The following is a 14,673-nucleotide window of genomic DNA, read 5'->3' as shown; positions in this document are numbered from 1 at the left end:
ACCACAGGTGTAGCAATGCAAAAATGACATGCAATATAGCAATGACAAAGAAGTAATACATTTGCAGTTCCCACATGTCCTGAGTGGGACGCTGCATACCCCCATGGTAAAACGTGTGTCGACCTCGACACACTTTTGACTCGATGTTGTGTCTTCCTGTAAGATATAAGAGAAAGGGAAAAGCATGCATGCATAGGAAATAACAATATAGCCCCATTCTTGTACTTCTTGTATCTGCAAGTAAAATGGGTTAGGCAAACATATCTCAGGCAACAACGAAATGTGACAAAAGGTGACAAAAAGGGGTGTAGTTTTTCCTGTGAAGACTGGTGATGTATGGCAAAACCAGAATAGTCCACGATGAAATGGAAAAAGGAAAACAAAGTAAAAATAACATCTCTGGAGGCTCACAGGGTATGAGTCCATTACCTGGGCACAGGAAAATGTCAACTGATGAATATCACGGAGGCTCAGGTACGTGAAAGTCTATCTCCGGGTGCAGGCTTGAACGTTGCAAAACAGTAGGTAAGTAGTCCTTTTGAAAAGTCCTTTACAGGAAATAAACATGATATCCCAAGTAAGTCTTCTTCTCACTCTGGAACTTCAGACGACATAAGGATGCACTCAACGATGAGATGGCAGGGTTGGTAGTTGTCTTCCCGGCTGCTGGTGCAGGAAATCCTCAAAACGGACAGGTGGTCGTCCTCTTGTAGTTCTGTCAGATCTTCTTAGCGGCTGAGTTTCTACAGGCCTTGTTTCAAGGGAACTTGGCGTCTCTTGAGCTGTAGTAGACACTTCTTGAGATAGCTCCTCTGGTTGAAGTGCGGTTGTATTGGTCTTGGCAGGCACTAAGATATTGAGCCATGATGTAAGGAACCATTGTAAAGGATCAGAGTCTAATAATGCTTTTCCAAAAGACTGTAGTGGATTCTCTGAATCAGATGATTTTGTAGCCTCTGGTTCTATGGATTGTATTTCCTCTTGGACAGCTTCTTCTTGAAGAGTTTCTTCTTGAGTACTTTCCTTGAGACATAACTTAAGGCGATTGCGATGTACTACACGTGATTTGTTTTCTTTAGTGATCTCATAAGTATCAGTCGCTGGATTGAGAATAGCTGTAATGGTGTAAGGTTCTCTCTCCCATTTGCTATCTAACTTGCTGGTGCGATGGTTGTTTTTTAACCGTACATGGTCACCAATTTTGAGAGGTTCTGCTTTGGCAGATTGGTTATAATCTCTTTGTTGCTTTTCATGAGCACGTTCCATGCGGTGTTGAACAATTTCTTGTGCATCAATAAGACGTCTTTGGTGCTCACTCACCCAATCAGTCTTTGGTAGAGGGTTGATTGCATCAGGCACTTGTACGTCCAAAGTATGGTCAGCAGGTAGTTTACCTTGTCGGCCAAACATGAGATAGTAAGGTGTATACCCAGTAGAACAGTGAATGGTGTTATTGTAGGTGTACATCAATTGAGGCAATAGAGTAGGCCAATCACTTCTTGTAGCAGGTGGTACTGCTCTTAACATCTCAATTAAAGTTTGGTTCATTTTCTCGCAGAGTCCATTCCCTTGGGGGTGGTAGGCTGTGGTCCTGATTTTCTGGCAATTGTGAAGTGTACACAGTTCTTTGAAGAGTTGCGACTCAAAGGCAGATCCCTGATCTGTAAGGATTCTTTCTGGGCATCCATATGGCAATAGGAAATGTTTCCAGAAGGCATCTGCAGTTGTTTTAGCGGTCAGGTCCTTGACAGGTACGGCTACAACAAATTTGGTATAGTGATCAATGATGGTCATGGCGTATGTGTACCCTGAGCGACTTGGTTCCAGCTTCACATGGTCAATCGCAACTATTTCTAGCGGTGTTCGACTTACAATGGGATGTAAGGGTGCTTTTTGGTCATGTTTTTCATTTCTTCCAACAGCACAGGTGGAGCATTCTCGACACCACTTTTCAATGTCTCCTCTCATCCCAATCCAGTAGGGTTGTTATCTGTGAAGGCCACAAATGGTGTTGCGGTGAGGTAATCTTTAAATTTTTCTGTAACAGCCCACACGAGTGCAAGGAATTCCAATTTGAAGGAACTATAGTTTTGGTCGTTTCCTTCAGTACCTTTAAGAGATCTACTAGCGTAGGAAATAATTCTTTCTTTTCCTTCCTGTACCTGCGACAAGACAGCTCCCAGACCTTTCTTACTAGCATCTGTGTAAAGATGAAATGGCTGCTGGTAATCTGGATAGCCTAGGATTGGTGGTTCTGTTAACTTCTTCTTTAGAAGCTGGCAGGTAATTTCACTTTCTGTGTTCCATTCAACTGGTATTGGAGACTTTTGGTACCTCTTAGGCTGTCCTCTCAGAAGTTCTAATATTGGCCCCGCAATTTGGGCAAAATGAGGAATAAAGCATCTGTAGTATCCTGCGAAACTGAGAAAGCTCCTCACTTCTTTCACTGTAGTAGGAGTAGGCCAATTTTGGACTGTGGCTATCTTCTCTGGATCCGGTTTAACACGTTCAGAACTTACGATATGCCCTAAGTATTTGACTTCTGTCTTCAGTAGATAGCACTTAGATGGTTTGACTTTGAGTCCATGTTTAATGAGGATTTGAAAAACTTCGGCCAAATGTTTCAAGTGATCTTCATAAGATTTGGAGTAGATGATGACATCATCTAAGTACAACAGGACGGTTTCAACATTTTTGTGTCCTAAAAAATGCTCCATTAATCTTTGAAAGGTTCCGGGCGCATTGCAAAGTCCAAAAGGCATGCGGTTGAACTCAAATAGGCCCATAGGGGTGGTAAATGCAGTCTTCTCACGATCTTCAGGTGCCATGGGTACTTGCCAGTATCCACTGGTTAAATCAAGGGTAGAGGAGTAGGCTGAAGATCCTAAAGCTGTCAAAGATTCCTCAATGCGTGGTAAAGGGTAAGCATCCTTGTGGGTGATTTGGTTAATTTTTCTGTAATCCACACAGAATCTGATGTTACCATCCTTTTTACGGACAAGGACTAGAGGTGCAGCCCATGGACTATGGCTGTCTCTAATGACATTGGAGTCCTTCATCTCTTGGATCATTTGCTTTACGGATTGGTACATAGTTGGTGGTATAGGCCGATATCTTTCCTTGATCGGTGGGTGTGAACCTGTAGGAATGGAGTGCTTGATAATATCCACTTCTCCATAGTCTGTGGGATGCTTACTGAAGGCACGGTAAAGCTCCTTCACAATTTTTAGTACTCCCTCCATTTGGTTTGCTGGTGTGGAAGCATCTCCCACATGAAGTTCTTTCCACCAGGATGTGTTTACATTTTGGTCCTGTGGGTTCTGTCTCTCGGTAATTTGCTCTGTGGTAGCTGTAGCCACACTGATGACATCTTTAAAAGTGACTTGGATTAGCTGTGCAATAGGATGGTGTTTTGTTAGTGTTACACTGCTATCACTCAAGTTAAGGAGTCGTATAGGCACTTTACCTTCAGAGACGGTTACTAGGCTCCTTGCAGCTCTAACTAGAGGATAGTCTTCCAAAACAACAGGCTCTACCAGGGCTTGGTAGTCTTGACCTTGGATTCCGACTACAGCTCTGCACCACAAGAGAGTTTTGGTGTTGGGTTTGAGGATCACAGGTTGCTTATCCCGGATGCGGGCACAGCAAATTTCTCCTTTTTCGTTGGTGAATCTCTGTTGCGCATTTAGTACACGGATGGTTTGTTGGATCACCTTCTTAGAATCAGTAGAGGCAGTAGGCACTAACTGGTGCAAGGCTTCTAGCATCTCAACATAACAGTTCCTAAGGACATTCATTCCTAGGACTATTGGAGGGTTAGGGTTATTGTCTCTGACTTGTACCACAATAAGGCCTTGTCGAGGTAGTGTAGTTCCTTCTACTTGAATGGTAGGTTCCCAATAACCATGGACTGGTATGGGTTTGCCGTTACTGGCTATGAGACTCAGCCAGGATTCTGGAGGCTGGGTAAGCTGATTTTGATCCCAGTATTTTTCAAAGGCTGCTTGTTGGATGGTGGTGACTTGGGATCCGGTGTCAACTAGGGCAACAAAAGGTACTCCATTTATTTGAAGTGCCACTTCAGGACGGGATCCAACGTATCTTGATATCCAGTGGGGATCTTCTGGACCTATTGGTTTACCTCCCGAGGGGTGGTCCTTGGCCTCGGGGGTTTCCCGTTTAACTGCCAGCAGGTTGCTTCTGTATGGCCTGGTTTGTGACAGTACGTGCAGATAGGCCGCTTAGGGGTACTAGTGCGGTCAGGGGGGCGTCCGCCAGAATTTCTGGAATAAGTCTCTCTATAATTAGAGGAGAAGAGTCTTCTGGACACAGGTTTCTCATCCTCTAGCATTAATGGTTTCTCCCATTGTTCCAATTTTTGGTGGACTTTCTCCAGACTTTTAGTTAGGAAATGGACTTGCTCAGTCAAGGCAGCAACTGCATCAGGAACTGGAGCTTGGGTTGCCTGACTGACTATAGGTAAAGACTTTATAGGGGTAACCAGCTGTAAAACAGGTACTTCAACAGATCTAACAGGTTCTGTTGGTGGGCTTTTTCCCAGTATGCTGATAGCTAGTTCTTTGAAATCTAAGAAGGTAGCGCTTGGATGTTGGGCGGCTAACATTCTTAGTTGGCTCTTTAGATTGTCTGTATCGACGCCTTCAATTAATTGTTCTTTCAGGGTTTTGTCCTTATTTTCTGCCTCACGGGGGTCTACTTGGACAACAGCTCTAAGGGCTTCCTGCAAAGATAATGCAAAGTCTCTGAGTGACTCACCAGATTGCTGTCTCTTGCTGAAGAACCTCATCTTGACCTCTGACACGGTTCTGGGTTCAAAGGTGGTGTAGAGACGTTCAAAAATCTGCTCCATGGTCTTTCTCTCTGAGCTCGGCCAAGATTTCACTTCTCTGAGTGCAGCTCCTTCCAATTGCGCAAGAAGAATCTCCATCTGTTGCTCTGAGGATACAGGGTACAATCTGAACATAGACAGAATTTTTTCTTTAAAGTCCCTTAAGGTATGAATTTCTCCAGAATATCGTGGGAACCAGGGGGCCCCAAAATAGTAAGGCATGGTTAAAGGTATTAAGCTTGGGGTTGCAGCGGTTGGTATTGCATTGGGACTGACTGCGGCTGATGCAGGGGGTCCGCTGAGGCCAGGCTGCACGTCGTCTTCCTGCACAGACATGGTAACAGCAGGTGAGTTCTAGTTAGGTAAGTCAAATGCGTTTTTAGACACTTTTTGTGCGGTGTTGCTATGGGCAACCGCTGTCTTGCGGGTGTATGGCCCTTTAAGAATTTAATGCCAGCCGAATGTAATGCTGCAGCGATGTTGATTTTGGGTCTCTGGCAAAGTTCCAGCTATCAGTGCTCCTTATAGTTAGTAGAGGCAACTGACAGGTTGCGATTACTGCTCGGACGGCAAGCAATGCGATTATTTTCTCTTCTTTTGCTCGCATGCGAAGTGTCGCGAGTTCTTGGACGTGCGTTTGTCACACTCTCCTCCCAGGATTGACACAGCAAAGGTAAGGCGGGCTGGCCAGACAATTTTGCATAAATAGGTGGCACCAAACTTTCCCGCTCTTCAGGGGGTGTCACTAACTTATCCACAGTGATGGCGCAGGAATTTTTGAACAAGAAGGTCTCCGGCAGCCATTTTAAGTGAATGGAAACAGTCAATTCAAATACCGCAAGCAGTTTTGTTAACACACAAACGTCCGATTTTCTCACTTTGGATGCTGCGATTTTTATGCTGATAACTGGGATAACGCTTCCATGCAACTTTTAAACAGTTTAAACAGTTCTGTGGCCTCACACAGCATGCAATAAGTAAATAGCCTCTCAATAAAGCAAAGGGGCTTATTCTAATTGCAAAAGTCTTTTAGATAAGGCGCAGGGGTAATGATCCTGTTCGTGACGCCAAATTTTTATGCGACGAGCCAGAACCGCAGGGGAACACGTGAGGTGCACGGTGGGCCAATGAATGACAGCAATAATACAGTTCATCGGTTTACTCACGGTTAGCAGAAAGCCTCCCTGGGCCGGTCGCACAGTGAAGGGGAAGACAGCACGACATCCTCCGGGGCACGCTCTGTGATAGGGAAACGCCAGCCAAGATGGTGGTTGAGGTGCCCGTAATGACAGAGGTGTTTAGAGTGCTTGTGGCGGCTGGGTCCCTTGATGGTATTTGTCGTGACGCCAGTACCGTTAATGGTGGTACAACCAGTTGTAGTAGCAATGTTGAAGAATGAGGTAGACAGTGGTAGGATACAACTCACAAACTTTTACTGTGATTGGTTTTGGTTGCAGTACAAACATCCAGTTAGGATACAGTCTCTGGGTAAATAGAGGAGTTCTGCTGATCCACTGCTAATAGGCTTTAGTAGGCCTGGACTCAGGCTGTGGTTCAGTATGCTTACTTGTGTCTGGTCTCTTTTGAATCCAGTGACATGGGTGAGGTTGCCGGTGGCTAAGAAATCCTTCACCTTTATACTCAAAGGTCTTTGCTGCCGATTACTGGCTATTATTCTTTGATTTTAGCAGTTCCAATTTGTCCCTTCTCTGGACTGACCTTCTCTCACCTTGACATTCTGCTTTCTCTCTGCACACTGCCTTCCTGTACTGAACAACTGACCACAGATAACCTGAGCTGGGATAGATATCCCAGAGTGGTGCTATCCCCATCTTGTGGTGGGAAGTATGAAGCACACTTGACCAGCCTATGAACAGGGATACCACAGGTGTAGCAATGCAAAATGACATGCAATATAGCAATGACAAAGAAGTAATACTTTTGCAGTTCCCACATGTCCTGAGTGGGACGCTGCACTTACGATTGCGGTATATGTGCTCTGTGGCATGGGGGGGCTGTAGTGCCACATGTGTGCAATCAATGGCCCAGACAGTGCATGGGAATTCGGCAATTCTGTAGAAATCCCGCATTGTTTTCTGCCGCAGATGCTCATGGGTGGGTTTGATGATGTGGTGGGACATGCGTGTGAGGATTGCGGGGACGACCTGGTGCACGCATCTGCTCATGGTGGATTGTGACATCCCAGACACGACTCCACTTGTACGTTGGAAAGATCCACTGGCGAGGAAGTGGAGTGTTGCCAGTTCCTTGACCAGTGGCTGCACTGCATGTGATCGTCCCGTCTGGCTGGTGATTTCATCATGCAGGGCTGTGGCTAATTCCAGGATGGCATCGGGGCTGAATCTGAAGATGCGATACACCTCCGATTCCCCCATGCCGAAGAGGTTCATGCGCATTCGGTATATCCTCTCCTGTGCCCTCCTCCGTGCCTGTTGATGCAGTAGTGCTAGGACCATGGCTGCCCCTGGCATGTTGGCTTACGGATGTGTTGTCCTGCAAGTGTGGTTGCTCTGCTCGTCCATAATGGTGCTGCTGCTGCAGCTGCTCTCCAGCTGACCTGTGCATGTCTGTTGCCGGGTTGCGCCTCATTTATGGGGAACAACTTACGCCCATCGCGCGTAGTATACGCCGGTTCGTGAATCAGCGTATTCCCTTCATTTGCATGTTTGCATGGCTAATCAATGGGAGCAGCACCATGCGCCCAGCCCACATGTGCGCCCACTCTATGCCGGCATGCTCACGCTACGTTGGCGGGGCGTAACATGTTGTTGGGCGTAACGTGTTGTTGCCTCATGGGTCTGCTGCACACATATGCCGGCGTACATTGGCACTTACGTCGGTGTAACGTGAATCTGGGCAAATGTTTTCAAATGCTTACTACAGCTTATGGGAATGACGCATGCGTGTTTTGAGTGGCACAAAAGATTCAGCGAGGGACGTGAGAATGTCGAAGATGATGATAGCCCTGGACGACCTTGCACTTCAAGAACCAGAGAAAATGTAGAACAAATCAGTCAAATTGTTGGAAAAGACTGCCGACTTAGTGTTCGACTGACTCAGCTAGCTCATCGTGTTTTTCAATATCAAGGGTGTAATTTTGAAGGAATGGGTTCCAGAAGGCACAACAGTTAACCAGCATTATTTTAAGGAAGTTTTGATAAAGCTGAGAGAGAGTCAGAAAAAAGATGTCCATAACTGTGGGAAAATGGTTTCATTCTTTACCAGGACAATGCGTCGGCTCACACAGCACTTTCTGCAAAGCAGTTTTTGACCAACAAGCACATTACTACACTTAAACATCCTCCATATTAACCCGATTTAGCACCATGCGACTTTTATCTTTTCCCAAAAGTTAAATCAGTGCTTAACCACTTGCCACCCGCCATATAGCAATATAACGTCGGCAAAGTGGTTCTGTTATTCTGACTGGATGTCATATGACGTGATCAGGATAACAAACTGGCACGCACCCGCAGCGGTCGGAGGTGCTGTGTGTTAGCCTGACACACCGCATCTCCGATCATGGTATAGAGCCTCTTATGGAGGATTCTTACCATGTGATCAGCTGTGCCTAATCACAGCTGATCATTGCGTGAACCAGGAAGTGCTGGTAAACGGCTTTTCTCGGTTCGCGCTGACAGGGAGTGCCGATTGGTGTCTCTCTCTGTCAGAGGGGGTGGGGGGGGTCAGTGTTCATAATCAGCATATTGGTTATCAGTGCAGCCCCCATCAGAGGTGCCAGTCACTGCCCATCAGCTGTCAGACTGTGCATCATAAAGAACGCCTGTCAGTGCCCAAAGTGCCAATTAGTGCCCATCAAAGTGCCACTCATCTCCTCATCAGTGCTGCCTATCCAGTGCCATCTATCTGTGCCCATCAGTGGCACCTATCAGTGCCCATCAGTGCCGCCTATCAGTATCGTCAGTGCACCTATCAGTACCACCTATTAGTGCCCATCAGTGCCGCCTATCAGTGCCCATTTGTTTTTTTCTCTCAAACATGTTGGAATTTTTTAGTTTATTTAGCAAAAAATAAAAATCCAGAGCTGATCAAATACCACCAAAAGAAATCTCTATTTGTGGGAAGAAAATAATAAAAAATTTGTTTGGGTACAGTGTTGCATTGCGCAATTGTCATTCGAAATGAGACAATTGTCCTGGGCAGGAAAGGGCGAAAGTGTCTGGTATTGAAGTGGTTAAAGGGATACATTTTGATGCTGTTAAGAAAATGGTGGATGTGTTGAAACAGCTAAAAGAAATTGATTTTCTCCATGCCTTTGACCAGTGGATGTCCAGTGGAGCCAAGATCTCCATGCCTTTGACCAGTGGGATGTCCAGTAGAGCCAGGATTTCCATGACTTCGACCAGTAGAAAACAAGACTGCAGAAATGTATTAGTGCAAATGCGGAATATATTGAAGGGGACAAGCATTAACTTTGCAATACATATAAATAAAGGTGAGTTATTTAATTAGTCTCGTTATTTAATAGACACACCTCCTACACTTTAGGCAGAAATAAGGTAAAAAAGACACACTACTTACTTCCAGAAAAACATCTTTGATACTTCATCACTCCATCGTCGCAGAAAGCTGATAAAGACCCTCTGCGCCTAAATTTTCTTTTACATTTTACTCTTATTTCTGTACCGTGCTCATGTGTCATAAGAGCATCTTTTGGCGAGATAAGCTCAATGTGGTTTTTATCCAGACTGCTGCTGTAAACTGTACAAGGCTCTGCAAAAAAATAAATAAAAACAATCAGATTTAGTTTGATAGGAAAATGGCATCTAAGAAAATTATATGTAATGTAGCTAAGTGGAAAAGAGCTGAATGTTTTAACACAGCTTCTCGTGATCGCCAGGCCAACTGGTTGTAAACCCTTCTATATATCCAGTGAAGTAACCAGCCTCAGATGATACACAGAGATCCTTCTATAGTTTATACCTGTTTATCTGCAGTCTTCTCTTCTCTACAGCCCTTGAAAGACCAGAATTTATAAAGCTTGTCTGAGCTATCAGAAAAAAAGATGGCAGAGAGCTGAAATTACACACTGCAGAGCTTAGTGAGGTGAGCTCTGACAGCTGATTGGAGGGAAGGGACACACCCCCTTCACATAGTACACAAGAACAGAGCTGAGGCTGTCAATCACAGGCTGTGTGCTGGTGCTCCCTCCCCTGTCACCTTTTTTTCCCTTGGTGTCAGGAAAACCTGTCAGAAGAACGAGGCAGCAGAGAGAAATGACACTTAGTGCTCTTAATTGAGACAATTGCACACTATAGAGGGATATGCTTTGTTCATATGTAATGTCTGAGGTTTACAACCACTTTAAAATCTTGTAGCTACCCAGTAAGCCAATGAAAGTTATCGCTGATGCATTAATTTTTCTAAGTCTACCATTGGTTAACATGGTCCAACACGACTTCTGCTACTGTGGTACTTACTGAGGCACTGGGGTAGCTCCCTCCATTGACCATCTTCGCATATTGCATCGTTCTGCCCATTGTGTACATAAAGCTCCTCACACTCAATATTTATTGAAGAGTCAGCATCATAGCGATCTTTGTTAGGAATCAGTTTCCCATTTGAAATCTCAGGAGGGTCACAGGTCCCTAAAAAAAATGTAAAAATTAAATATATAATGCAACCTATAATTAAAGATCTAAAAGAAGATATAAGAGGCTCTAGATGACGGCCCATGGCTCAATTAATGCAGAGGATAATTATAAACTAAAGTGGTATATGCTTCCACTGAGGCTGGCAAAGTTCTAGTCTTACTCTTTGAATCAGTTCTTTGGAGGGTGAGGTACTCTTAAACATATCTGATGGGACAGCCTCAAAATGAAAAGGAAAACATAGAAACTTCTACAAGGTCATCCTTAACCTAGAACCCAACGCTTGCCCAAAATACCAAACAAAACTACTTATGTTCGTCTTTAACATGGTGGGCTAAGGTACCAATGATTTCTCAGGTCAAGAAGAAGATGATTTGGTACTTAGTAAATTGGAAAATGCCTGTGATGCTTGGTGGCGTTGAGCAAATTCTGCACACCATAGGAAACTCGCTATTTTTCAAATAATTTTGATCAATCCCCATTACCTTTATAAACATTGAGGCCCAGATTCTCAAAGGAGATACGACGGCGTTTCTCCAGATACGCCGTCGTATCTCTGAGTCTGAGCCGTCGTATCTATGCGCCTGATTCTTAGAATCAGTTACGCATAGATTTGTATTAGATCCGACCGGCGTAAGTCTCTTACGCCGCCGGATCTTAACTGCATATTTACGCTGGCCGCTAGGGGCGTGTACGCTGATTTACGCCTAGAAATATGTAAATCAGCTAGATAAACAAATTCACGAACATACGCCCGGCCGACGCAGTATAGATACGCCGTTTACGTTAGGCTTTTCCCGGCGTAAAGTTACCCCTGCTATATGAGGCGTAGATGCGGCGTACCAATGTTAAGTATGGACGTCGTTCCCGCGTCGAATTTTGAAAATTTTTCGTCGTTTGCGTAAGTCGTTCGCGAATAGGGCTGGGCGTCATTTACGTTCACGTCGAAAGCATTGGCTTCTTGCGGGTTAATTTGGAGCATGCACACTGGGATACTTTCACGGACGGCGCATGCACCGTTCGTTAAAAGCGTCATTTACGTGGGGTCACATAAAATTAACTTAACACACGCCCACATCTACCACATTTGAATTAGGCGGGCTTACGCCGGCCTATTTACGCTACGCCGCCGCAACTTTCATTTGAGAATACGGCACTTGCCTGTAAAAGTTGCGGAGGCGTAACGTAAATAGGATACGTTACACCCGCACAAAGATACGCCATTCTACGTGAATCCGGGCCTGATTGTTCATGGGTTTGTTTAGCCACTACTAGTTCGATGGGGGGGGGGGGGCATTTCATCCCAGGGTTATCCCCCCCCTACCTTTCCTTTATCCTACTCATTCCTCCCAGTATATATTTTCCACTCTACTCCTATTATCCCCTTTTCCTTCATACGTTCTCCTACTAAACCTGCTTCTAACCAGGCACACCAGTGTGGCAATGCTTTGGGCCCATGTACTACCTTTGGGTGTCTGACTACAGAATACATACAAGGGTGTCCCTCACCAATAAACTTACTCAGGCGTGGTCTACATATTCTTTTGTCTTCAAATTTTATGTAATAAAAAACCTTGCCCTAAGAATATGATTTTTATTTATATCAAGGGGATGGGAGCGAGGGGATGATGAGTGACCATATCCAAGAAATTGCTGATGAAAACTGAATCATTAGTAGTAATCAGCATGGATTCATGAATGATCGTTCTTGTCAGAACAATCTCCATTCTATGAGGAAGTGAGCTGCCAACTAGATAAAGGTAGGCCTGTGGACGTAGTATACCTGTATTTTGGAAAGGCATTTGATACTGTCCCCTATAAATGTTTACTTTACAAACGGAGGTCTGTAGGTTTGGACCATTGGGTTTGTTCTTGGATAGAAAACTGGTTACAGGGGCGGGTTCAAAAAGTGTTGAGTGAGTACTCAGATTGGACTGACGTGGTAAGTGGGCTCCCCCAAGGATCTATCCTGGGACCAATTCTGTTTAATTTATTCAAAAATTATATAGAGGTTGGTATCAATAGCTCAATCTCAGTGTTTTGCTGATGATACAAAGCTAAGCAGGTCAATAACTTCTGCGCAGGATGTATACAGCCCCACCGTGTAAGCCCGCCGACGCAAGTACGGCCCAGTGGCACGCAACCAAAAAATGGGAGCACGCCGGGCCATGAAATTGGGCCGCCCCCATGAAGAGGGCGGCCCACGTGCGCCGGGTGGGGAAAAAGGGGGAGAAGGATTAGCCCCCACAAACGTCATCCAGGTCAACCCAGAGAACACGCTGGTCCAAATACAGCCCAAAACAGTGCAACAGTGGCACACCCATAACCCCAGGATATATCTTCAGATACAGCACACAGGTACACCACAAGTGATAATAATAAACAAATAAATCAAAAGGTAAGACCTAGCAATAGTATCATGACATAGTATACAGGTTCCAACAGTATAATACTAGCCTCACTCTTTTTCACATCCTCCAGAGGCAAAGCCTTCCAGGAAGGGTCTAAAGCAAATTTGTTCATTTAATCCAGGAGGCATGGTAGCCACAAGGTCCGCAATCCAGCGAGTCTCCCGCTGGAGCAGCACCTTGTTCCAGTCTCCTCCCCTGGAATTAGGATGAATCCTATCCAGGATACGAAATTGGATCCTGGGAAACTTTCCCTTATGCTGTTGTATAACATGTCTCCCAAGAGGGAGCTCGGGGTTGGTCATTTTCATAGAACTAATGTGTCTGGAGGCTCGCTTGTAAAATTGCAATTTTGTTTTGCCCACATAGAATCCACCACATTGGCACGTAAAAAGGTATACCACCCCCTCGGTCTTACAATTAGAAAAATGGCGAGGTTTATATGGACATCCATTAGGCAAAATATTGCCCTGTTGGATGTTCATATATTGACAAACTGGACAGCCCCCACAAGTAAAAGTGCCCATTTTGCATGGATCTTTACGGAACACCCCTTTAAACTCAATCTTGACCAACTGGTCTTTAATAGAGGATGCCCGTCGATAGGAAATGGCAGGTGCCTTGGTCACAAATGGGCGCAGCATGGGATCAATGGACAACAAGTGCCAAAACTTAGTTATAATGCCCTTTACAGCTTGATGTTGGTTATGATACTTCGTGATGATCCTAACTGTGTCAGTCTCATCACTTTTCTTTTTCTTCGGGCCAAACAGCAATTCATGTCTATCCTGTCCATTAGCGCGTCTGAAAGCTTTTTTCAGACAGGCATGCGAATAGCCTCTTTGTAAAAGCCTCTCTCTTAGGGCATTAGCCTCCAAGATGAAATTGTCCTGACTAGAACAATTGCGCTTTAACCTCAAATATTGACTATATGGAATGGATCTAACCAGAGTCTGAGGGTGTGAGCTTGTCGCATGGAGGACAGTGTTTCCAGCAGTGGATTTTCTGTATAATCCACTTGACAGACTTCCGTCAACATTTTTGGTTAGTTTTACATTCAGGAAGGTAATGCCCGTTTCGCTGGAAGCCACAGTAAATTTAAGATTGAAGTCATTATGGTTTATAATGGAAACACACTCCTCCAGCTCTGCAGCTGAACCATCCCATAATAGTAAAATATCGTCAATGTAGCAAAACCAGGCCGCTACATGATGAATCCAAGGTTTGGCCAATTCGCTGGACAGAAATGCCTTTTTCCATTCCCCCAGGTACAGGTTTGTATTTACATTACTCATGCACTAGCCTAAGACAGGCATTATTTTTTTAATTCCCACCCCCACTCCTTTTCTAAAGTCATGTGGTTACTTTGACTGGATGTTAGTGATCATAGCAGAATTTAGTGTAAGGAATACACAGGAGAAAATGTATGTTGACAAGGGGAGTGTAGAGGAGGGCGGGGAGTCTACTGACATCACGACTCCACCCACCGAGCTCCAGACGACATATCCACCCACAGAATCTGCAGTTTTTCAGTTCTTATAACAGACAGAGGGGAGACATTTGACAGGTAAGGATACATGCAGGAGGCATCTATATCCTTGTAGATCAGCACTATGGCAGTAGTTTAGAAAGAATGAGAGTGGCTTTACATCCACTTTCAGTTTTTTAATATTATATTTGCATTGCTTACATGTTGGACACCTTCCACATGAATAGAACCCAGAAAGAAATGAAAAATAAAAAAATAAAAACGTATTTTCCCTAATGATAGGTGGATCAATGA

At 44.7% G+C, this 14,673-nt stretch overlaps 1 protein-coding gene across 6 annotated transcripts in view; it reads right to left on the bottom strand.

Annotated features, from left to right (window-relative positions):
• The window catches only part of LOC120921125 (complement factor H-related protein 5-like), a 90,051-nt gene that overhangs the window by 52,175 nt on the left and 23,203 nt on the right, over nucleotides 1-14,673 (bottom strand). For 5 of the 6 annotated variants that reach the window (XM_040333799.1, XM_040333794.1, XM_040333796.1 and 2 more), the window contains exons 2-3: nucleotides 10,312-10,479; nucleotides 9,413-9,604 (exon numbers count right to left, since the gene is read on the bottom strand). In XM_040333799.1, coding sequence (XP_040189733.1) covers nucleotides 9,413-9,604; nucleotides 10,312-10,479 — 360 coding nt within the window. The remainder of the gene's footprint in view (nucleotides 1-9,412; nucleotides 9,605-10,311; nucleotides 10,480-14,673) is intronic. The other variant, XM_040333797.1, reaches the window with a different exon arrangement.

This window comes from Rana temporaria, chromosome 13, assembly GCF_905171775.1.
Source record: "Rana temporaria chromosome 13, aRanTem1.1, whole genome shotgun sequence".
NCBI lineage: Eukaryota > Metazoa > Chordata > Amphibia > Anura > Ranidae > Rana > Rana temporaria.
The sequence above is the reverse complement of the archived record's forward strand: the minus strand, read 5'-3'. Positions and strand labels throughout refer to the sequence as shown.